The 17,519-nt window shown below is 30.3% G+C and overlaps 4 protein-coding genes across 8 annotated transcripts; 2 read left to right on the top strand and 2 right to left on the bottom strand.

The window, feature by feature from the left end:
• Positions 1–676: 676 nt before the first annotated feature.
• On the bottom strand, positions 677–2,540 carry LOC117156024 (putative gustatory receptor 28b). Its single transcript, XM_076620057.1, has 4 exons — positions 1,731–2,540; positions 1,590–1,658; positions 1,389–1,522; positions 677–1,298 (listed from the first exon to the last, which is right to left on the bottom strand). The coding sequence occupies exons 1-4, from the start codon at positions 1,782–1,784 to the stop codon at positions 1,199–1,201; spliced, it is 357 nt and encodes a 118-aa protein (XP_076476172.1). The 5' UTR covers positions 1,785–2,540; the 3' UTR covers positions 677–1,198.
• Positions 2,541–3,181: 641 nt separating this feature from the next.
• Positions 3,182–8,124, bottom strand: Jasper (JIL-1 anchoring and stabilizing protein). 4 transcript variants are annotated; one of them, XM_033332649.2, is made up of 12 exons: positions 7,843–8,124; positions 7,465–7,535; positions 7,165–7,322; positions 6,950–7,095; positions 6,476–6,680; positions 6,309–6,401; positions 5,886–6,234; positions 5,647–5,821; positions 5,517–5,570; positions 5,360–5,425; positions 5,056–5,188; positions 3,182–4,847 (listed from the first exon to the last, which is right to left on the bottom strand). In XM_033332649.2, the coding sequence occupies exons 1-12, from the start codon at positions 7,921–7,923 to the stop codon at positions 4,717–4,719; spliced, it is 1,662 nt and encodes a 553-aa protein (XP_033188540.1). In that variant the 5' UTR covers positions 7,924–8,124; the 3' UTR covers positions 3,182–4,716. The 4 variants fall into 4 exon arrangements, with proteins under 4 accessions (XP_033188540.1, XP_033188541.1, XP_076476170.1 ...); XM_033332650.2 differs by having other exon boundaries at positions 5,886–6,219; XM_076620055.1 differs by having other exon boundaries at positions 6,950–7,077.
• A 426-nt stretch (positions 8,125–8,550) lies between these two features.
• On the top strand, positions 8,551–13,097 carry wit (kinase protein wishful thinking). 2 transcript variants are annotated; one of them, XM_033332645.2, is made up of 11 exons: positions 8,551–8,737; positions 9,283–9,576; positions 9,667–9,769; positions 9,845–10,042; positions 10,119–10,355; positions 10,434–10,589; positions 10,671–10,853; positions 10,925–11,094; positions 11,172–11,568; positions 11,702–11,869; positions 11,952–13,097. In XM_033332645.2, the coding sequence occupies exons 2-11, from the start codon at positions 9,397–9,399 to the stop codon at positions 12,977–12,979; spliced, it is 2,820 nt and encodes a 939-aa protein (XP_033188536.1). In that variant the 5' UTR covers positions 8,551–8,737; positions 9,283–9,396; the 3' UTR covers positions 12,980–13,097. The 2 variants fall into 2 exon arrangements, with proteins under 2 accessions (XP_033188536.1, XP_033188532.1); XM_033332641.2 differs by having other exon boundaries at positions 8,553–8,737; positions 11,648–11,869.
• A 1,004-nt stretch (positions 13,098–14,101) lies between these two features.
• On the top strand, positions 14,102–17,279 carry mEFG1 (mitochondrial translation elongation factor G 1). The gene is made up of 9 exons (XM_033332648.2): positions 14,102–14,286; positions 14,374–14,532; positions 14,598–15,096; positions 15,202–15,460; positions 15,539–15,710; positions 15,778–16,068; positions 16,166–16,369; positions 16,434–16,745; positions 16,817–17,279. Exons 1-9 carry the CDS (start codon positions 14,215–14,217, stop codon positions 17,084–17,086), a joined length of 2,238 nt encoding a protein of 745 aa, XP_033188539.2. The 5' UTR covers positions 14,102–14,214; the 3' UTR covers positions 17,087–17,279.
• Positions 17,280–17,519: the final 240 nt, after the last annotated feature.

Here is a 17,519-nt window from a genome sequence, read left to right as displayed (position 1 = left end):
AGATTAATAATAAAGAGAGGTAAGAGGCATTAATAGGCCTCCACCTGTATATACAACATATATTGGAACATCTCTATCGATATATGTATTATACATACAGCAAAGTACGATACGAAGCAGCCGTTCGTCTTGATGTTACGTGTGTTTGTATAAATTTAAGAAAGAAATCCGCTCGCAGATCTATACACGCTCGCAATGGGAAAGAAATTATGGAAGCGCATGCGAGCGTTCTCGATCCCGTTTCAGACACATGTTTGCCATAAGCTAACGGGCTACGATCGTCATTATAGTATTTTAAATGGTTGTGATTAGAATTTTGAACATTTTATGGATGATGTGTAAGTACTTCCTAGTGAAAGAACAGTGATTTCAATAATTTTGTAAATCTTACGCGACGTAAACGAAATTCTGCTTTAGAAGGTTCGCGTAACAAATTATAATAACAGAGCAGTGAATGCGCGTGATACGGTATTCCGCTATATTTTCAATTTACATATTTTTTAAAAATCGCGAACACATTTGCTGCAACTTTTTACAAAGATATCACGAGAGTGTGCCGCGCCGTGTTTAGAAGACCTAGTTTCCTATCCAACGTATCTATTTGCAACGGAATACCGTTAATGATAAAAATGGATACCGAAGTTGAAAGCGTAGAAATTTATTTTAGGTACTGAAATAGAATTTTGTTACGAGCAATAAGTTCAGCGTATATACGCGGAGTTGTTTATCCTCGCATAACATCGCATCGAACATCATTCAATTTTCATCATGAATAAAAGTGTACGTAACAAATAACTTCCTTAATGATTAACTGTAGTTCGTATAAAGAATATACACACTTTGGACACTTGCTTCGGTGGTCATAAATGTGTGTATATATACGAACAAAGGAAACGAGGAAACTCATTGCGAGCAACAATGTATATAATCAGTTGCAATCATATAATTCGCTGCCATGCATGCAATCGATGTATTATTAGTCCTCCTTAACGGAATTGCTGATAAATCCTGATGATAAAAGAAAAAGAAACAAATACAATATTGATTACCCACAAAACTCATTTTTTCTCGATTTATTTTCATTTTACATGTTTACCCAATGCTTGTAAGCTTCGATCATAAAATGCAGAAGTGAGCTCTTATTCACGTCCTACATCAATTTCCTAAGCATCCTCCCTTTTCTATTATTTCTAGGTTTTCAACGACGAGAAACAGTATCCGACGTTCGAAATGACGTTATTCTTACGATGATCATTGCGTGCAATTGCAGGGGTAAGCATCTGCAACCGAAGTCGCCACTTGAAATTGAATCAGAATTACCATACACGTAGTCACTGTACTCGATATCTAATCACAAGAAACAAATATCAAAACAGGTGACTACTTACTATATTCTAGCAGAAATTAAATCAATTAAGTATTCTTTGCTCATCGATTGAAAAAGCGTATTGTTTAATGTGAAATATTGGTTCGCTGCAAACTTTATTTCCCGATGCAACAGCTGAAGTGAAAATTGTTCGAGCTAGAAGATAATGTAATGTTAGACAACGGAAATATTGACTCGATCACATTGTATAATTATCATTTACCTCGACTTTTATTTGTCGGTCAATCGTGCAATTCAACAACGCGTGTACGAGATTCTCAGCTTTTTCGATCTGCAAAAGAGTTTACAAAATTATCTAGAACCTAGAACATTCATTTTTAAGGGAGAAAATTCAAATTCCTACCTCGTTTGTAACTTTGGCCGCTTTGAAAGTTAATAAACCAAGAAGATACAGCATAGAAATTATCCAGAGCAAGGTATTTACTATAATCACATAATCCACGCCTATATTCCGAACCGTGATTGGTTCAAAAAGGTAGTAAACGTTGTACAATAATATGTAGAATATAAGAGAGAGTGTAATCAGGATGGGCAAAGAATAAAATCGTGAAATTTCATTGGTAATGTCACAAAGCTGACCGTGAACGTCTCGAATTCGAACAACGAGATGAATCTTTGAATAGCTAACAAACACATGTCGAGTCTCAAATAAAGTGTTAAGTGTAATATCACCAAACTTAGATCGATAAAAATCTTGTATAGCGCAATTTATGTTTATAGAAATTGCATTCGTCAAACTAAGCGTGAAAAAATATTGAATAAAACAAAAACTCACAAGAATTGCAGGCAAAATAGATCCGAAGGATGAAACAGAACTGTTAAAGGATATGATATCGGTAACAAAAACAGAAACAAATAAACTGAAATTAAACAAATACACAAAGGACAAGACGTAAGAGATGTGTTTCCAATTCAGTGGTTGTTTTAACCGGCATAAAGCACCCTCAAGATGGATCAAATAATTTCCAATTTTTAGAAAAGTTGATTCATTTATACAATAATAGAGTAAAATCGAAAAAATTGCAAAGCTACCCAGCACCGCTTGAGAAATTTCAATGATTCGTGTTACAATTGTCGTGAACGCATATTCTGCATTGTATATGGTTGGTAGGAATATGAAATTCGATGCGATTATTAGACAGCTGAAAATAAATTATAAAATACTCCAAGTTTAGAGTCAGTAAAAAATACGAGGTTTTCCGAGCAGTTTTTCTTCAAAGCCCTTCGGTTTTTCAAAGAAATCGTTGCAAGTCCGACGAATTTGAAGAAAGGTAAAAATAACAGAGTCACTCGATACCTATTTTGCGGCTAAAAGGGTTTGTTTGGCATCCTTTTATGCTCGAAAAATGAATTTTAAATACTCTCAACAATATACATTTTCACTTATTTGTAAACAAACATGGAATTTGTAGACAACACACTTTATCTTCTTCTTTTGTGTATGCAACAACTAAATATCACTTTATTTTAAATTCATTATTTCTGTGTTCCAACACTTTCATTTTTTCCAAAAAATAATTGTTCCATTTCTAGTGACATAAAACGTAAGTGCAACGATTTTACGATTACCGTCTGGTTTCATAGCTCTGTATGAAAAACAACATTAAATATTAAATTGTATCGCAAGTACATGCGATTACTTTGCATGCAATAAACTTGATATGCTATTTATTACTAGTACTGCGTACACGATCGATACTAATTGAACAAATTTCTAACACTTATAAATATAAAGATTACGATGATAGAAATCATATGAAAAAATTTATAAAAGCTCTAGAAGAGCCATACAAATCTACAGTAAGTTTTTTATTCAAAATATTTGCTTCTTGACATTTGAAAGAAATATTTATCTCTTTAGTAACTATGATATTTCCTTAATTATGCAACATACTTATCCGTTTACTTTTTCAAAGGATACGCAATAAACCTTAACATACTTATTAAAAAAGAACATATTAACTAACTAAACATATAGGGTAAAACTTTGAACAGAAAATATTCATTTACCTTTTTCGTTTTCAATACACTTCAAAGGCATTTCTCCGAATTAACGTAAGAATAAATAAAGTGTACATAAAAAATAAATGAACAAAAGTAAGAATGGTTTCTTCATCATTCGACAAAAAAGAATACACCAATTTGTTTTTATTAACAATATCACCTTTACAGCATTCTTTTTCGACAAATGTTTACAAAAGTACATTTATGTTATTAAGATAGATACTGTGCTTAATTTAGATATAATATCATTACAATGAAACAATGAACGAGATTAAACTATTATTGTGTCTTGAATTATAAAAAGTACTGAATGCAAATAAATATATCTATTTTTTTCTATCTTCAGCTTGTATAAAAGTGTAATTTATAATTTTCATTGTAACATTAAGCAATTGTAACAATAAGCTACATTAGTTCAAAGAACTTTTACTCTGCAAAATTTTACTCAAAATGAATATTCACCCGCTTCAAATTGCCTAGAAGTCTTTTTCTCCAGAAATTTAAAAATTACTATTTTTTTAATTTGTACAATTCAGTAATAGTAGCAGCTTTGTGAACACATTTGAATTTTTAGGAAATGTTTAACTCATATACACCAACAATTTGTATAAGTGAAATAACGTGCATCTTCGTCTTATTCAAATGATTGTTCAAATTATGCCTTTAAAGTGCCATGAAAACGCAATTAAAAATGTGAAGCATTAATTTTAATAAGTGTTATTGAAATTTTGGTTTGAAACTAATAAATCATGCAATCAATTGTAAATCTCTACAACATATTACGTCTCTGATTTTTGCATATAGAGGAGTATTGCAATTTCCATTTTTTCCTTCTTTTATATATACATTGGTATTTGATGTTACGTAAATAGACAACATTAGCACAACATTAGCGAAACGTTAAAGAATGAAGATAGTATTACCTTCAGAAATATTTTTTTCTTTTTTGGTATTACTTAACGACGAAAACGGAATTGTAATTATTAAAGAAATGTTTCATCAGATAGAGTAAATAATTATGTCTACTCTAAAATGCTTTGTAATTAAACAATCTTCTTAACATTTTTAACAGATTCGAGAGTGTTCATCACTATAGTGGGCTTTCTGATTATAGTTATTGCCAGGGACATGAGTTATGATAACAAATTTACTAAAGAAGACCCATTAAATAAAATATGGTCAAAATTTATCCGAAAGTGCTATTCTAGCGGAAAAGAGTGAATTCTTTTTCAACTTTAAGACAATCATGTCGTGTAGTGCACTAAATTGATACAAAAAAAAATTAATTATAATTTTCACATTGTCAGATACAAAATGTCACTATGTTACTTGGCCTCCGACTCTTTTGTAATTTCATTCCATGTAGGCACTTCTTCCGATTTAACTTCAACAGATGCATCTGTATCTGGTTGACTACCGCTCTCATCAGCAGGTAAATCTCCTGATATGACTGAATCTATAAATTTTATTTTTGCATTCATAAAAATGCAAGCCCTCTTTTAACAAACAACTTTATTTTCTACATTAACTTAACATACTGATTACTGCGCTGTTGTGTAAATATATTAATAGAATTTTTACATATCAAATAACTAACTTATTTAATAATCGAAACTGACGCAGTAATCAATATGTTAGACATAATTACGAATTTATATATTTACCTGGACAAGCAGGATCAGACATTAGAGAAAATACTTTTTCTTCAGACATATCCTTTGTTAATTCTTTAAAATGAACCACTTGGTCGGAAAATGATTGCCAAAACGATTGCCCTTCGGGTATGGTAAACATAGCCTGTATATCGTTTAGTGAAAGATAAGATATAATTATATTTACATATTGAAAATATACAAAAAAGAAACAAATAGATTTTAACATAAATCTCAAACATAATCATATGACAGATATTTTATCCATGTAAAAGTCGTGTATAAATTACACACGCATCTGGCTAAATATGATTACCTTAAACTTGTTGTATATATGTTCAGACTTTTGTCTAATTTGTTCTGCCTTTTGTTTGAAAACACCCTACAAATAAATTTTTAGAAAAAATATAAAAAGATCATATACTAAAGATTGTATTTTATTCTTCAAAAACCAAAAGGAAAAAGTATAATACCTCCTCTTCGTCGCTTAATTTCCAATCGGCTAAATTGCCAATATATCGTCTCAACTGAAAATTGTCAGTAGTTCAATTAGGATTACAGTGAATTAATTAACACTAGAATGATAACTGGTATTTTTTTTACCCTTTTAACAGTTCCCACAATATGTGGATGTTTTTTCAACATCAAGGGATCAATTGAAAGAGATAACATATCATCCATTGCCTGCAAACACTTATCCGGATATGCTCGATCTAATCCAAGATTGGATTTAATTTGAGCATCCAACTGTAGAAGTTGTGCTTCTATACGAAGCCATCTGAAATTAATACATCCATATTAAAGGTCTACAAATTTTGTCAAATTCATATTATTTTTACTACCTCAGTTTATTTGTTTTACGATGAAGTGCTCCGTCTTTTGCTAATAATCGCTTTTCTTCATCTGGGACATGTACATTGAAATCCAAACAATCTTTCACTTGTTCTGGTAAAATTTCGCCGCTTTCCAATTGTGCTTTTAATTTCATGGCATTTCTAGCAGTAGACCAGTCCCATTGTTTTTGAGCCTTATCACTTTCAAAAGATTTTGGCTTATCCATGTCTAATTTGATTCCTACATATTCGCCAGCAAATGTTAATGCCAATAGAAGTCGTCCCGGGGCATCCGACGATGCGGTACCAGAAATCACAGTACCTTCTAATATAGGTGCTTCACCTAAATTATTTTTTTCTGTGTATAAAATATATAACGTTTAAATGTCAATAATTTAATATTAACCATATATGTGATTTCTCTATACTTACTTTCCACAGTAGCTCTTTTTTTATTCACTGCACTAGGTGTTACTTGGTCGTTAGAATCTTCAGTTTTAACTTTAGTACGACCTCTTCCATGATCTACAACGTGTAAAATACTTATTAACAAAAATTGTAACAAAACGCTATGTCTAAACAAAGGTATTGATATGTACCACTTTTATCTGTTGTAGCATCTGTCTCTTCTGAACTTGAAAAGTCAGCAAACCGTTTGGGCTTAATTTTCCTACCGCTGCGGCTTACAACTTCTTTTGGTGATTCCTCTCCTTGAGAATCCAATGCTTCTTGTTTCACTGAATCACTTGTAGATGCAGATAAAGACTTTGCTTTCCCACGTCTCTTTTTAACCTCAGGTGCATCCTAATTTTTCAGAATTTGTTTATACTATATAACATAATGCAATACTGCGAATTTTATTCTTAGAATAAAAATTGTATATAAATGTAAGGAAAAATCGCACAAACTATTCAGCCTTAATAAATACTTGTCGGCAGTTCCTAAATTATTATTGGAGTACTCAATTCAATAATTGTTTTCTTATACAATATTGTAATAATGAGTAAAAACTCCGAATAAAATATCATATGCAAGATTAGGTATATAAATAATTAAATACAAAAATATATTACAGCAGCTGAAACGGACTTCCTTTTCATGGATTTCTTTTTCTCCTCCTCATCAATAACAAGTCCTGTTTCCATATCACTATCTGCGGCACTAACTGTTGGTAAATTTGTATCACCTTCTTTTCCTGCTCCTTCGACAATTCCAACTTCTTCAGTTATGGATAAAAATTAATATCTTATATATATTTAAGTTGCATATCATATAATACTATATTTACCTTTAAGATCAGCAAGGTCCGATGCTTTATTTTTCTCATTTTTAAGTTCTTGTTCTAATTGCAATAAACCTTCATGAAAAAACTTTCTTCTAATTGGTTTACCAAATCTTGCTTTATTCTCTAAATAGGTATACAACTCATCTACTTTGCATACAGCTCTAAAATTAAGTATTTAAAAATCTTAATGCTTTTTTAAATCTTATATATAGTTATATATTATATTTGTATAATTTTATATACGTATATATATATACTTTACATTATTAAATACAATAAGACATTATAAAAATTGCTACTTACGTTTCTCCTGTACCATAAAAATAAACACTATACTTTGTATTTTTTGAATTGGCATCAATAACTTTTTCAACCTAAAAAAATGGTGATTAATGATAATACCATGTTATAATATGTTCTTTCTAACAAAAAAATTGTAAGATATATTTACATATGTATTTCAAAGAAGACTATATACGACTAAATAATTTCTTTCACAACATAATTTGAGAGTAATGTATTGATATCAATATTATGTCTCAATACGCAACAATATCCAAACGATAATGAGTTTCAGGTTAAAAATATTATTATCACTAGTATTCATGATATAAGTCCTTGTCATTACGAATTTCAACAAGATTATTAAAAAGTAATTGTAAACTGTATAGCTGAACTTACTTTTGCTGGCCACGGTGGATAACCTCGAACTTTAGCAAAAACTTTGTCACCCGCGAAAAATTTCTTATTGAGCTTCACCATGTTGTCCGCAAGCTTTTCCAAGTTGAATGTTAAACAGAAAATATTATCTCTGTTCCTACTATACACGACGTACAATAAGACTGATTAATTTTTAAGAAACATTGAACAAAACATCGCTAAAGCCACCATTTGCACAATATAATATAGAAAACACGCAGAATAAGACGCTGCGCGCCAATTCACGAGTCTCTAGTTACGAATACTAACGAAGCTGGACAATGTAGATTGAAAACTCCTAAAGTAAAGTTGAATCTCTCATTGGTTGCCCTCGACAGTATCGATGGTACACAAATAAATTATTTCTCCCTTAAAAATTCATTATATTGCTTTTTTAAATCATTTAGCATATGAAGAAAGATAATTGATTTTATACGTAAGAAGATTACAAAAATACCTTTTTCCATATTCCTTGTGAAGTGTTCTATATTTATTGATTACTGAATTTCTAAACGAAGAAATATTTTTTTATATCTAACATCAATAAAGGACAAATTTTAAATGCAGTTTTATAAATCAATTTAGACAAAGATTTTACGTGACATATAATATCATCAGTGCAAATAGTAAGTGTCAGTCGCATATTACCTACAGTCTACATTACAGATCTGATGTTTTACGTTGCCTTTGCGAACACATAAATGAAATACAATTTAATGGATACGGGTTGTCTGTCAAATGTATTAATGTTGATTCAAGATTCATTGTAAAAAAAATTTAATACGACTTCGCGGATATGTGCAATGTTTTTGTTGGTATCAAATATATTTTTCCAAAATTCTCAACTAAAATACTTAAAAAATCTATTCCTTAAAATGTAAGTATATTTCTTTTAATTTGCTTGTAATGCATTCTGCGAAATTTTTCTTTTTCATTTTGTAATTCTTCATTTTTTTTACAGCATGTATTACGATTCTTTTTATACAGATCTACATGCACAGCATATGCAATTGTGCGAAAAATTTAACGTTTCTTGTATTATTATATAGAACTATATTTTCGCGATTACTTCTTTTTCCTATTGTACTTTCTCACTGCTGTAATTATTTTTTATATAAAGACCTAATTCACACATGGATACCATAATTTGTAGCAATCACTAATATTTACTCTACTAATAAACTTCTTTTTCCTACAGAATAGAAATATGTAGTATATTAATATTTCACATATGCATCTCTTTTCTCCTACTTATTAGCATGTATATAAATTATATAGATTCGAAATATTGAAGCAATTTTTTAATAAATCCAGTAATTCTTTTTTATTAAAATAACTCTTTATATTTTCTACTTTATATGTACAAAATTCTCATAATATGTCTATTACAATAAATATATTTGCATCGTATATAACAAACAGATGAATACATTATGCACATGGCAGCAATATATGATGTTGTAATCAAAGATGTCAGTTCTTGAGAAGCAACGCTTCCTTTGAAGTGTTCAAGTTCAAGAGGCCTGCTAAGGCACAATGAAAGCCATTGTATCAATTACATTGATCGTGCTGTTATATGGGATAAACTCAGTACCCATCAGTGCCATTAGAATATGTGCCAGCAGAAAAAAAAATAATGAAAATTTTCTCTTAAAACAAAATACACCCAGTGTACCTGAAGATTTACTCAATGACAGTAATGTAATTCATACTGGAGTAAGTTCTGAAATATATTGCATTTTATATTGTATTATTATTCTTATAAATAATTTGGTTAGTAAATAAATTGAGTTAAAATTTTTATAGAAGGATGATAATATTAATTTTGAAAAATGTACTAATTTTTGCCATGCATTGTGGCAAGAAGAAAAGACTGTAAATGGAACCAAAATTATCATTTTATCTCAAGGTATGGATGAAGTGTTTTTTCATTCAATAATGTACAATGTATGATTATTATATCTTTTTATGTTTAACGATTTAGGTTGTTGGAAACAGTCTGGTGAACAAAAATGTGAAACAACAGAATGCATTGCCCTTCAACGTTCTACTAAAGCACTGAATAATACAAAATTTTGTTGCTGTCATGGAGATTATTGTAATCTTAATATCAATAGTACTAATATCTTATACTCTGAAAATAATGCACATAGTTCTATTCCTGCAGAAGATAATCAACCAAGTAAATTTCAATGATACAAAGAATGTTCTATATTAATTTATAGTTTCATTATAATGTCTTTTACGAAATCTTGTAGCAACTGAATATTTGGAACAATCAGATTCTGGGAAATGGATTGTTATCATAACAAGTGTTCTACTATGCATATTATTAGTAATATATATTGTGGCTATAATGGTATATCGTGTATATCATAGTAATATGATAGCAAGATTGGGAAAACCACTTTCCTATACAGATCAGTTTATGGATAGCACGGCACTAAGAACTGGTACTTATACAGTAGATCATTTGAAACTTACAACAATTGTAGGTATGTTCTTTGTTAATTAAACCATTAATTTACGATAAAAATAAATATTTTTGTCTGTTATACAATGTATAATTTTAGGACAAGGACGCTATGGATCGGTATGGCAAGGCAGCATGGGAGATCAAGATGTTGCTGTAAAAATATTTCCTTCCCATTATCGTAATTATTTCCAAAATGAGAGAGATACTTATTGTCTTCCTTTTATGGAACACCCATCTCTTCTAAGTTATTATGGTTGATAATATTTTATTCTTAAATGATATTGTATTACTTATTTAAACATAACATTGAAAACTATACTTAATTTTTATTTAGGTGTTGATGAAAGAATCAGTATGGAAGGTAGTGTTGAATATCTTTTAGTACTTAGCTTTGCACCAGGTGGTACTTTAACAGATTTTTTAAGAACGCATACAATTGATTGGGCCACATTTTGCAAAATGGGTCTTTCTATGGTGAAAGGACTTGCTTACTTACACACTGATATACATAAAAGTGGTAAGTCAAAAGAAACAGGATGTTTTAGAATATAATGAAGAATATTCTTTAAAAAATAATGAAATTTACAGATAAATTTAAACCGTGCATTGCACACAGAGACATTAATTCGAGAAATATATTGATCAAAGCCGATGGTACTTGTTGTATATGCGATTTAGGATTAGCAGTTCAAATTTCTGGTTCTAAATACTATTCAAATGGAGAAGCACAACATGCTGAGATAAAATCAATCAACGATGTAAGACGATAACTTAAGCATAAAAAATATAAAACAATTTAAATAATTTATAATTACACCTCTAATTTGTAAATTAGGTCGGTACTTTGAGATATATGGCGCCAGAAATATTAGAAGGGGCTGTAAATTTAAGAGATTGTGAAAGCTCTTTAAAACAAATAGATGTTTATGCAATGGGTTTAGTCTTATGGGAATTAGTTTCAAGATGCTCAGATATTTATGTATTAGGATCAGAAATACCTCCTTATAGACAACCATATGAGAAAGAAATTGGTCTACATCCAACATTTGAACAAATGCAAGTTCTAGTTTCTCGTAATAAAGCAAGACCTTTATTGGAGGGTAATTTAGTGGACAGGCCCGGAGTACGTTTAATTAAGGAAACAATGGAAGATTGTTGGGATGCAGACGCAGAAGCTCGATTAACTGCTTTATGTATAGAAGAGCGTCTTTCGGAATTACAATCTCATCGAGGTAAATTTTGTTATATTATAATATACATATGTACAAAAAAATAAATAAAATAAGAAAGAAATGATTGGTAAATCTTCAGTAACAATGCATTTCACCGATGGAAGTCCAATGGTAAACTCTCATTGTACTCTAGTGCCTTCAACCACAAACAGCCTTTATAGCGAATCTTCGTATCATGATAATGTTCATGTCACTCAACTTGCATCGCACACAGTACAAGACAGTTCGAGTAACGAAGGTGGCATTGTTGAAAATTTGGTAACATTATCGCCTTCTGAAAGCATTGTCCATGAGCATAGCTGTAAGTATTTTATTACTATTGCACTGTAGATTTAAGAATTTATTGAATCCGATATTATATACAGAACTTTATTATATTTTAGTTAAAAATTCAAATGAAGTAGCAATATATAATCATACTCAAACACTTCAACCTTATCAAGGGCGAAACCCTTGTATGGAACGAAATTTAATGTTACAGTCAGATTCACTTGAAGATTTAGGGTGCAATGGTAATGTACTCGTTGATAAATCTATGAAACATGCGTGTAATGATCAGTACAGAATTGTATCAGAAGCACAAGGACTTGTTTCCCATGATTATTTGAGTCAACACACGACGCAATTAACCCAGCTAAGACCAGCTACACCTATACCATATGTTCAAAATGTTATTTCGGATGATGGTGCATCATCATATGGTAAAAGAAAACAGACAAATGTACATGAAATTTGTCCGCAAGATAGCCCCAGAAAAAAGTTGTTTGGATGGTCAAATTTTAAAAAACTACTTGTTAATAAAAAGATGTATCCATATAATAAGTATCAAATAGATCGAGAGGATTCTAAATCTAACTTATTGTCAAAACAGAACGTACAGATCAAAACTGTAGAGACTAATGTAACGATATCTCCAGCAGGGAAATATGTAAATGGTATTATTACAAAAACACCTACTTTTAGCCCTACGCTAGATAAGAATGATAAGAATGCTATACAAATTGGTAAACAGAAATTTGATAATGATAATACAAACACCCGACCATCTACCTTGCCCCTCGTAAATCTAAGAAATAAAAAAAGTGAAAATATCAGTAGACAGGAAAGCATCGATAAATTCAACGAAGTTTTTAACGTGGGATCTAATGTAAACGTATTAAAGGATCCTCATATGAGAATAAAAACGCCGGGAGATTTGCCGCCTTCTGTAAGAAAAATACGTGGTCGTGGACAATCAAGTGCTAGATTTTCTCTTTATGATGATCGTATGATGTGCAATATTTTAAGCGAGGAAGACGACCGAAGTGATAAAGCTATTTGGAATTCAGTACCATTTGGCATGGATCTTGGCGACAACGATGACAAACATTCGTCGACTAAATTTAGTACCAAAAATGTTACTTGCTTTTAATCTAATATAATACTAACATATTTGTAAAGATTTTAGAAATAAGCATAAACAGGGCTGTATTATAACTTCAGCTTCAATATGTGTATGTACAGAAAAATATACGTAATGATAAGTCAAATTTTATACTCTTAATGGAAATGCATTATGAAAATTCAAATATTAAAGAAAAGGAGGAAAAACAAATAAAAAAAAAGACAACAAAATATACTCCAATAATATTAAGACATTAAAGGAGCTATTGAATAATTTACATTAATTACTTAGTCCTTATAAGTATATTTTGTGCTTAAAGGATCTTTTTCTTGCATAACAAATATCTATTCATAAATCTTATATCAATGTTAATATTAATGTTCCATACATTCAAAGTAGCAGCAAAAAGTTCATTAGAAATGTATTTTGATACACATAGTGAGTGTACATTATAATCCCCATTGTCAGCACATAGCTATCTTAAATGTTTATAATTTTTATGAATTATACACAATTATTCCAAGAAAATCGGTGTCAATTGTTTATAAAAATATACAATATAAGACAATTGTTCTTAATATAGAACTTTTTTTCTAAATTTAAATCTTATCCATATAATCTTTAAAGTTGAATGACATATATTTCTGAGGATTAGAAAAAATGTTATAAATTCTAATGCACAACGTGTTTTTTTCCTTAAACACCTTTATGTTTTTCACAAAAGGAAGATTATAGTTAATACATAAAAGTGCGCATTACAACATATAATTACATAAAATAAAAGCAATGTAAAAATGTACTTTACATTCAAATGGAAATTACAATTGTCTAAGCACAAAATTCGTACTTTCCGTAAGCTCAATGTAAATATTTGTAGCATATAAACATTTTAATATATGAATTAAACAAGCTTGTTATGTTTTCTTTTAATAAAATTACAATCATACGTTTATAGTGTGTGTGCACTATTTATATTAAGATAAATTGTACTCCAATGGCAATGTGAAGAAAAAATGGAATATATAATTTTACGAAAGATAATAAAAAAGATTTTCCCTAGATTCATTTCTTATTTAATTTCACATTATATGCTTATAGTGATTTTAATAAGTGATAAAAACATGGTTCTCTCAAACTTGTTCGGTTATGTTCGACTATATTCGGATGTTAAGTATTTAACTTTCCAACAGACATTTATTACTACTTTTCGCATTTTCCTAAACTATTCTTATTTATTAAAGTGTGAAAAGTAACTAGTTATCATGTCTATTATAACAGTTCTAAGGTACGACATGAATTTAAAATCATTGCGTTCTCGTTCTCATATTTTAAAGGTAACAAGTCCAATCTTATATAAAATAGGTTAGACAACATTTCAAAATTATTTATATAATTAATCTCTTTTATTTTCTATTAAGTAGAATAGTTTGCAGTGTTTGTCCTCATTTGCAAAATATGCAGAACATAAACCCTTGGAAAAAATTCGAAATATTGGTATTTCAGCACACATTGATTCTGGAAAAACCACCTTGACTGAACGTATACTATTTTATACTGGAAGAATAGCTAAAATGCATGAGGTAAATTACAAGTGATTTTAATCTTGACCTTTTTCCTATCTAAGTGCATAAAATATTTTTAATAGGTGAGAGGTAAAGACAATGTTGGAGCGACAATGGACAGTATGGAATTAGAGAGACAGAGGGGAATTACAATTCAATCTGCTGCAACTTATACTTTGTGGAAAGATCATAATATTAATATTATCGATACCCCTGGTCATGTGGATTTTACAGTGGAAGTAGAACGAGCTTTACGTGTTCTAGATGGAGCTGTATTAGTATTATGTGCTGTAGGTGGTGTCCAATCGCAAACTATAACTGTAGATCGTCAAATGAGAAGGTATAATGTACCTCGTCTAGCATTTATTAATAAATTGGACAGATTAGGTGCTAATCATAAAAGAACATTGGAACAGTTAAGAGGAAAATTAAATCTCAATGCTGCATTTCTGCAATTACCTATTGGTTTAGAAAGCAAAAATAGAGGAGTAGTAGATTTAATTCATCAAAAAGCTTTATACTTTGAAGGAGACTTTGGTGAAGTTATAAAAGAAGATGAAATTCCATCAGACATGAGAACAGGTATATTTATATAAACATAGGTATCCCATTTACTGATATTTTAATGCAGATAAGAACATTATTTATTCTAATTAAATCAACTAAACATATATTTCATATCTACAGAGGTACGAGATAAAAGACAAGAGTTAATTGAACACTTGAGCAATGTTGATGAAAAACTTGGAGAAATGTATTTAAACGAAATGCAAATACTTGAAAAAGACATAACAGATGCTATCAGAAGAAGTTGTATACGAAGAACTTTTGTGCCAGTACTGGTTGGGACTGCTTTAAAAAATAGAGGTGTTCAACCATTACTAGATGCAGTTGTGGACTATTTACCGAATCCTGGAGAAGTAGAAAACTATGCATTTGAGCATGAGTAAATTTTCTCACATATTAGTTTTCGCTTTTTAAAGTGCTTTCTTTTGATATGGAACAATTAATTTGTCACTTATAGAAAGGAAGCTAGTCGAATTCTATTGAATTCAGAAAGGAGTGATGAGCGTCCTTTTATTGGATTAGCATTTAAATTGGAAGCTGGTAAATTTGGTCAATTAACTTATTTTCGCTGTTACCAAGGGATGGTAAAAAAAGGAGATACTTTATATAATACAAGAACAAAAAAAAAAGTTCGATCATTTGTAGTATGACAGTATTTAAATTGTGAAACTTTTGTATAAAAATACTATTTTTCAGGTTCGAATTCAAAGGTTAGTAAGACTTCACGCAAATCAGATGGAAGATGTGACCACAGTTTATGCAGGTGACATTTTTGCTTTATTCGGAATAGATTGTGCGTCAGGTGATACATTTGTTAATAATCCTGATCTGCAATTGTCAATGGAATCTATTTATGTACCTGAGCCTGTGGTATCTATGTCTATTCAAGTAAAAAATTCAAAAGATAGAGAAAATTTTGCAAAAGGCATGTCACGCTTCACAAAAGAAGATCCTACTTTAAGGTATCACTATGATCCAGACAACAAGGTAAAATATTAAAAATTACGCAATACATTTACAAAATAGACATAAGAATTCTGCTACAAATGAATTCAGGGAATCTAAAATGTACACTATGTCGTAGGAATCTTTGGTTTCTGGAATGGGCGAGTTACATCTAGAAATCTATTCTCAAAGACTCGAACGTGAATTTAACTGTCCTGTTATACTTGGAAAGCCAAAAGTTTCGTTTCGTGAGACATTACGTGCGCCCGTCGAATTCGATTATCTTCATAAAAAGCAATCAGGAGGAGCTGGTCAATACGCTCGAGTAATTGGTGTATTAGAGGTAACAATTTCATTTATCTGAATCATATCATACGATAATTTGCATTGTAATAATATTTTCCTAGCCACTACCGTCAGAAAAAAATACCGAACTTTTATTTTGTGATGAAACGATTGGGACAAATGTTCCAAAACAATTTATTCCGGGTGTAGAAAGAGGATTTAGAACTATGTGTGAAAAGGGATTTCTCACAGGTCATAAAGTAGCGGGTGTTAAATTTCGGCTAATAGATGGTATGCATCATTGCGTGGATTCTTCCGAACTTGCATTTTTCCTCGCTGGACAAGGTGCAATAAAAGATTCATATTTCAACGGATCATGGCAAGTTTTAGAACCAATTATGTCGGTGGAAATAACGGTTCCTATAGAATATCAGGTAAAAATACACCTTTGTTACGGGATAATAAATTATATTTTATGTTAACTTAAACTTCGTTATGTTTGAAGGGAACGGTTATGGCACAAATAATTAAACGGCATGGTATCCTGATTAATACGGACAACAATGAGGGATGGTCTGTATTAAAAGCAGAAGTTCCATTAAATGATATGTTTGGATATATTGGGGAATTACGATCTAATACTCAAGGAAAAGGAGAGTTTACCATGGAATATGCAAGATACACACCTTGTCTACAAGAAGTGGAAGAACGACTAATAAGAGAATATCAAATAGCAAATAATTTAATTCCAGAAACGCAGCGAAAACAAAATTAGTCACAAATAGTCTAATTTCATCATATTAGGAATCATTTTCGATTGTTTATATAAGACATGTAACATACGTTGACGTATGTATAACAAAATGAATGAATGAATGTATATTTAATTGGAATGTAAGGAATTATGCTTAAACAATCTTGAAAAATTTTAGAATTAAAATGATTTTATTAGAAAATATCAAAATATACCTGAACACTTGTTTCATTTTGCCTGTTTCTTTCAACAGTAAGTACATTGAACACTAATTTTCAGGTCATTGCTTATGTTGGGTCCCAAATATTTCATTTTCTCACTTTTTGCACACTTTGTACACTTCGTATTTATCACGACAAATATCTTACATTAAAGCGTTATACAAATTAAATAATTACAATACGATTAAACGCAATGCGAAAATAAACTATCAACTATTGAATAAATTATCAAA

This window comes from Bombus vancouverensis, chromosome 7, assembly GCF_051014615.1.
Source record: "Bombus vancouverensis nearcticus chromosome 7, iyBomVanc1_principal, whole genome shotgun sequence".
NCBI lineage: Eukaryota > Metazoa > Arthropoda > Insecta > Hymenoptera > Apidae > Bombus > Bombus vancouverensis.
The sequence above is the reverse complement of the archived record's forward strand: the minus strand, read 5'-3'. Positions and strand labels throughout refer to the sequence as shown.

Coding starts and splice junctions, on each gene's coding strand:
- LOC117156024 (XM_076620057.1), bottom strand. CDS start 1,784: ATGCTGTATCTTCTTGGTTTATTAACTTTCAAAGCGGCCAAAGTTACA. Junction 1,659..1,730: donor CGGCCAAAGTTACAAACGAG/GTAGGAATTTGA, acceptor ACTCTTTTGCAG/ATCGAAAAAGCTGAGAATCT. Junction 1,523..1,589: donor ACCGACAAATAAAAGTCGAG/GTAAATGATAAT, acceptor ATTATCTTCTAG/CTCGAACAATTTTCACTTCA.
- Jasper (XM_033332649.2), bottom strand. CDS start 7,923: ATGGTGAAGCTCAATAAGAAATTTTTCGCGGGTGACAAAGTTTTTGCT. Junction 7,323..7,464: donor TTTTATGGTACAGGAGAAAC/GTAAGTAGCAAT, acceptor ACTTAATTTTAG/AGCTGTATGCAAAGTAGATG. Junction 5,189..5,359: donor ATATATACAACAAGTTTAAG/GTAATCATATTT, acceptor AACGATATACAG/GCTATGTTTACCATACCCGA.
- wit (XM_033332641.2), top strand. CDS start 9,397: ATGAAAGCCATTGTATCAATTACATTGATCGTGCTGTTATATGGGATA. Junction 10,356..10,433: donor GAAACTTACAACAATTGTAG/GTATGTTCTTTG, acceptor GTATAATTTTAG/GACAAGGACGCTATGGATCG. Junction 10,854..10,924: donor CACTGATATACATAAAAGTG/GTAAGTCAAAAG, acceptor TGAAATTTACAG/ATAAATTTAAACCGTGCATT.
- mEFG1 (XM_033332648.2), top strand. CDS start 14,215: ATGTCTATTATAACAGTTCTAAGGTACGACATGAATTTAAAATCATTG. Junction 14,287..14,373: donor CTCGTTCTCATATTTTAAAG/GTAACAAGTCCA, acceptor TCTATTAAGTAG/AATAGTTTGCAGTGTTTGTC. Junction 14,533..14,597: donor GAATAGCTAAAATGCATGAG/GTAAATTACAAG, acceptor TATTTTTAATAG/GTGAGAGGTAAAGACAATGT.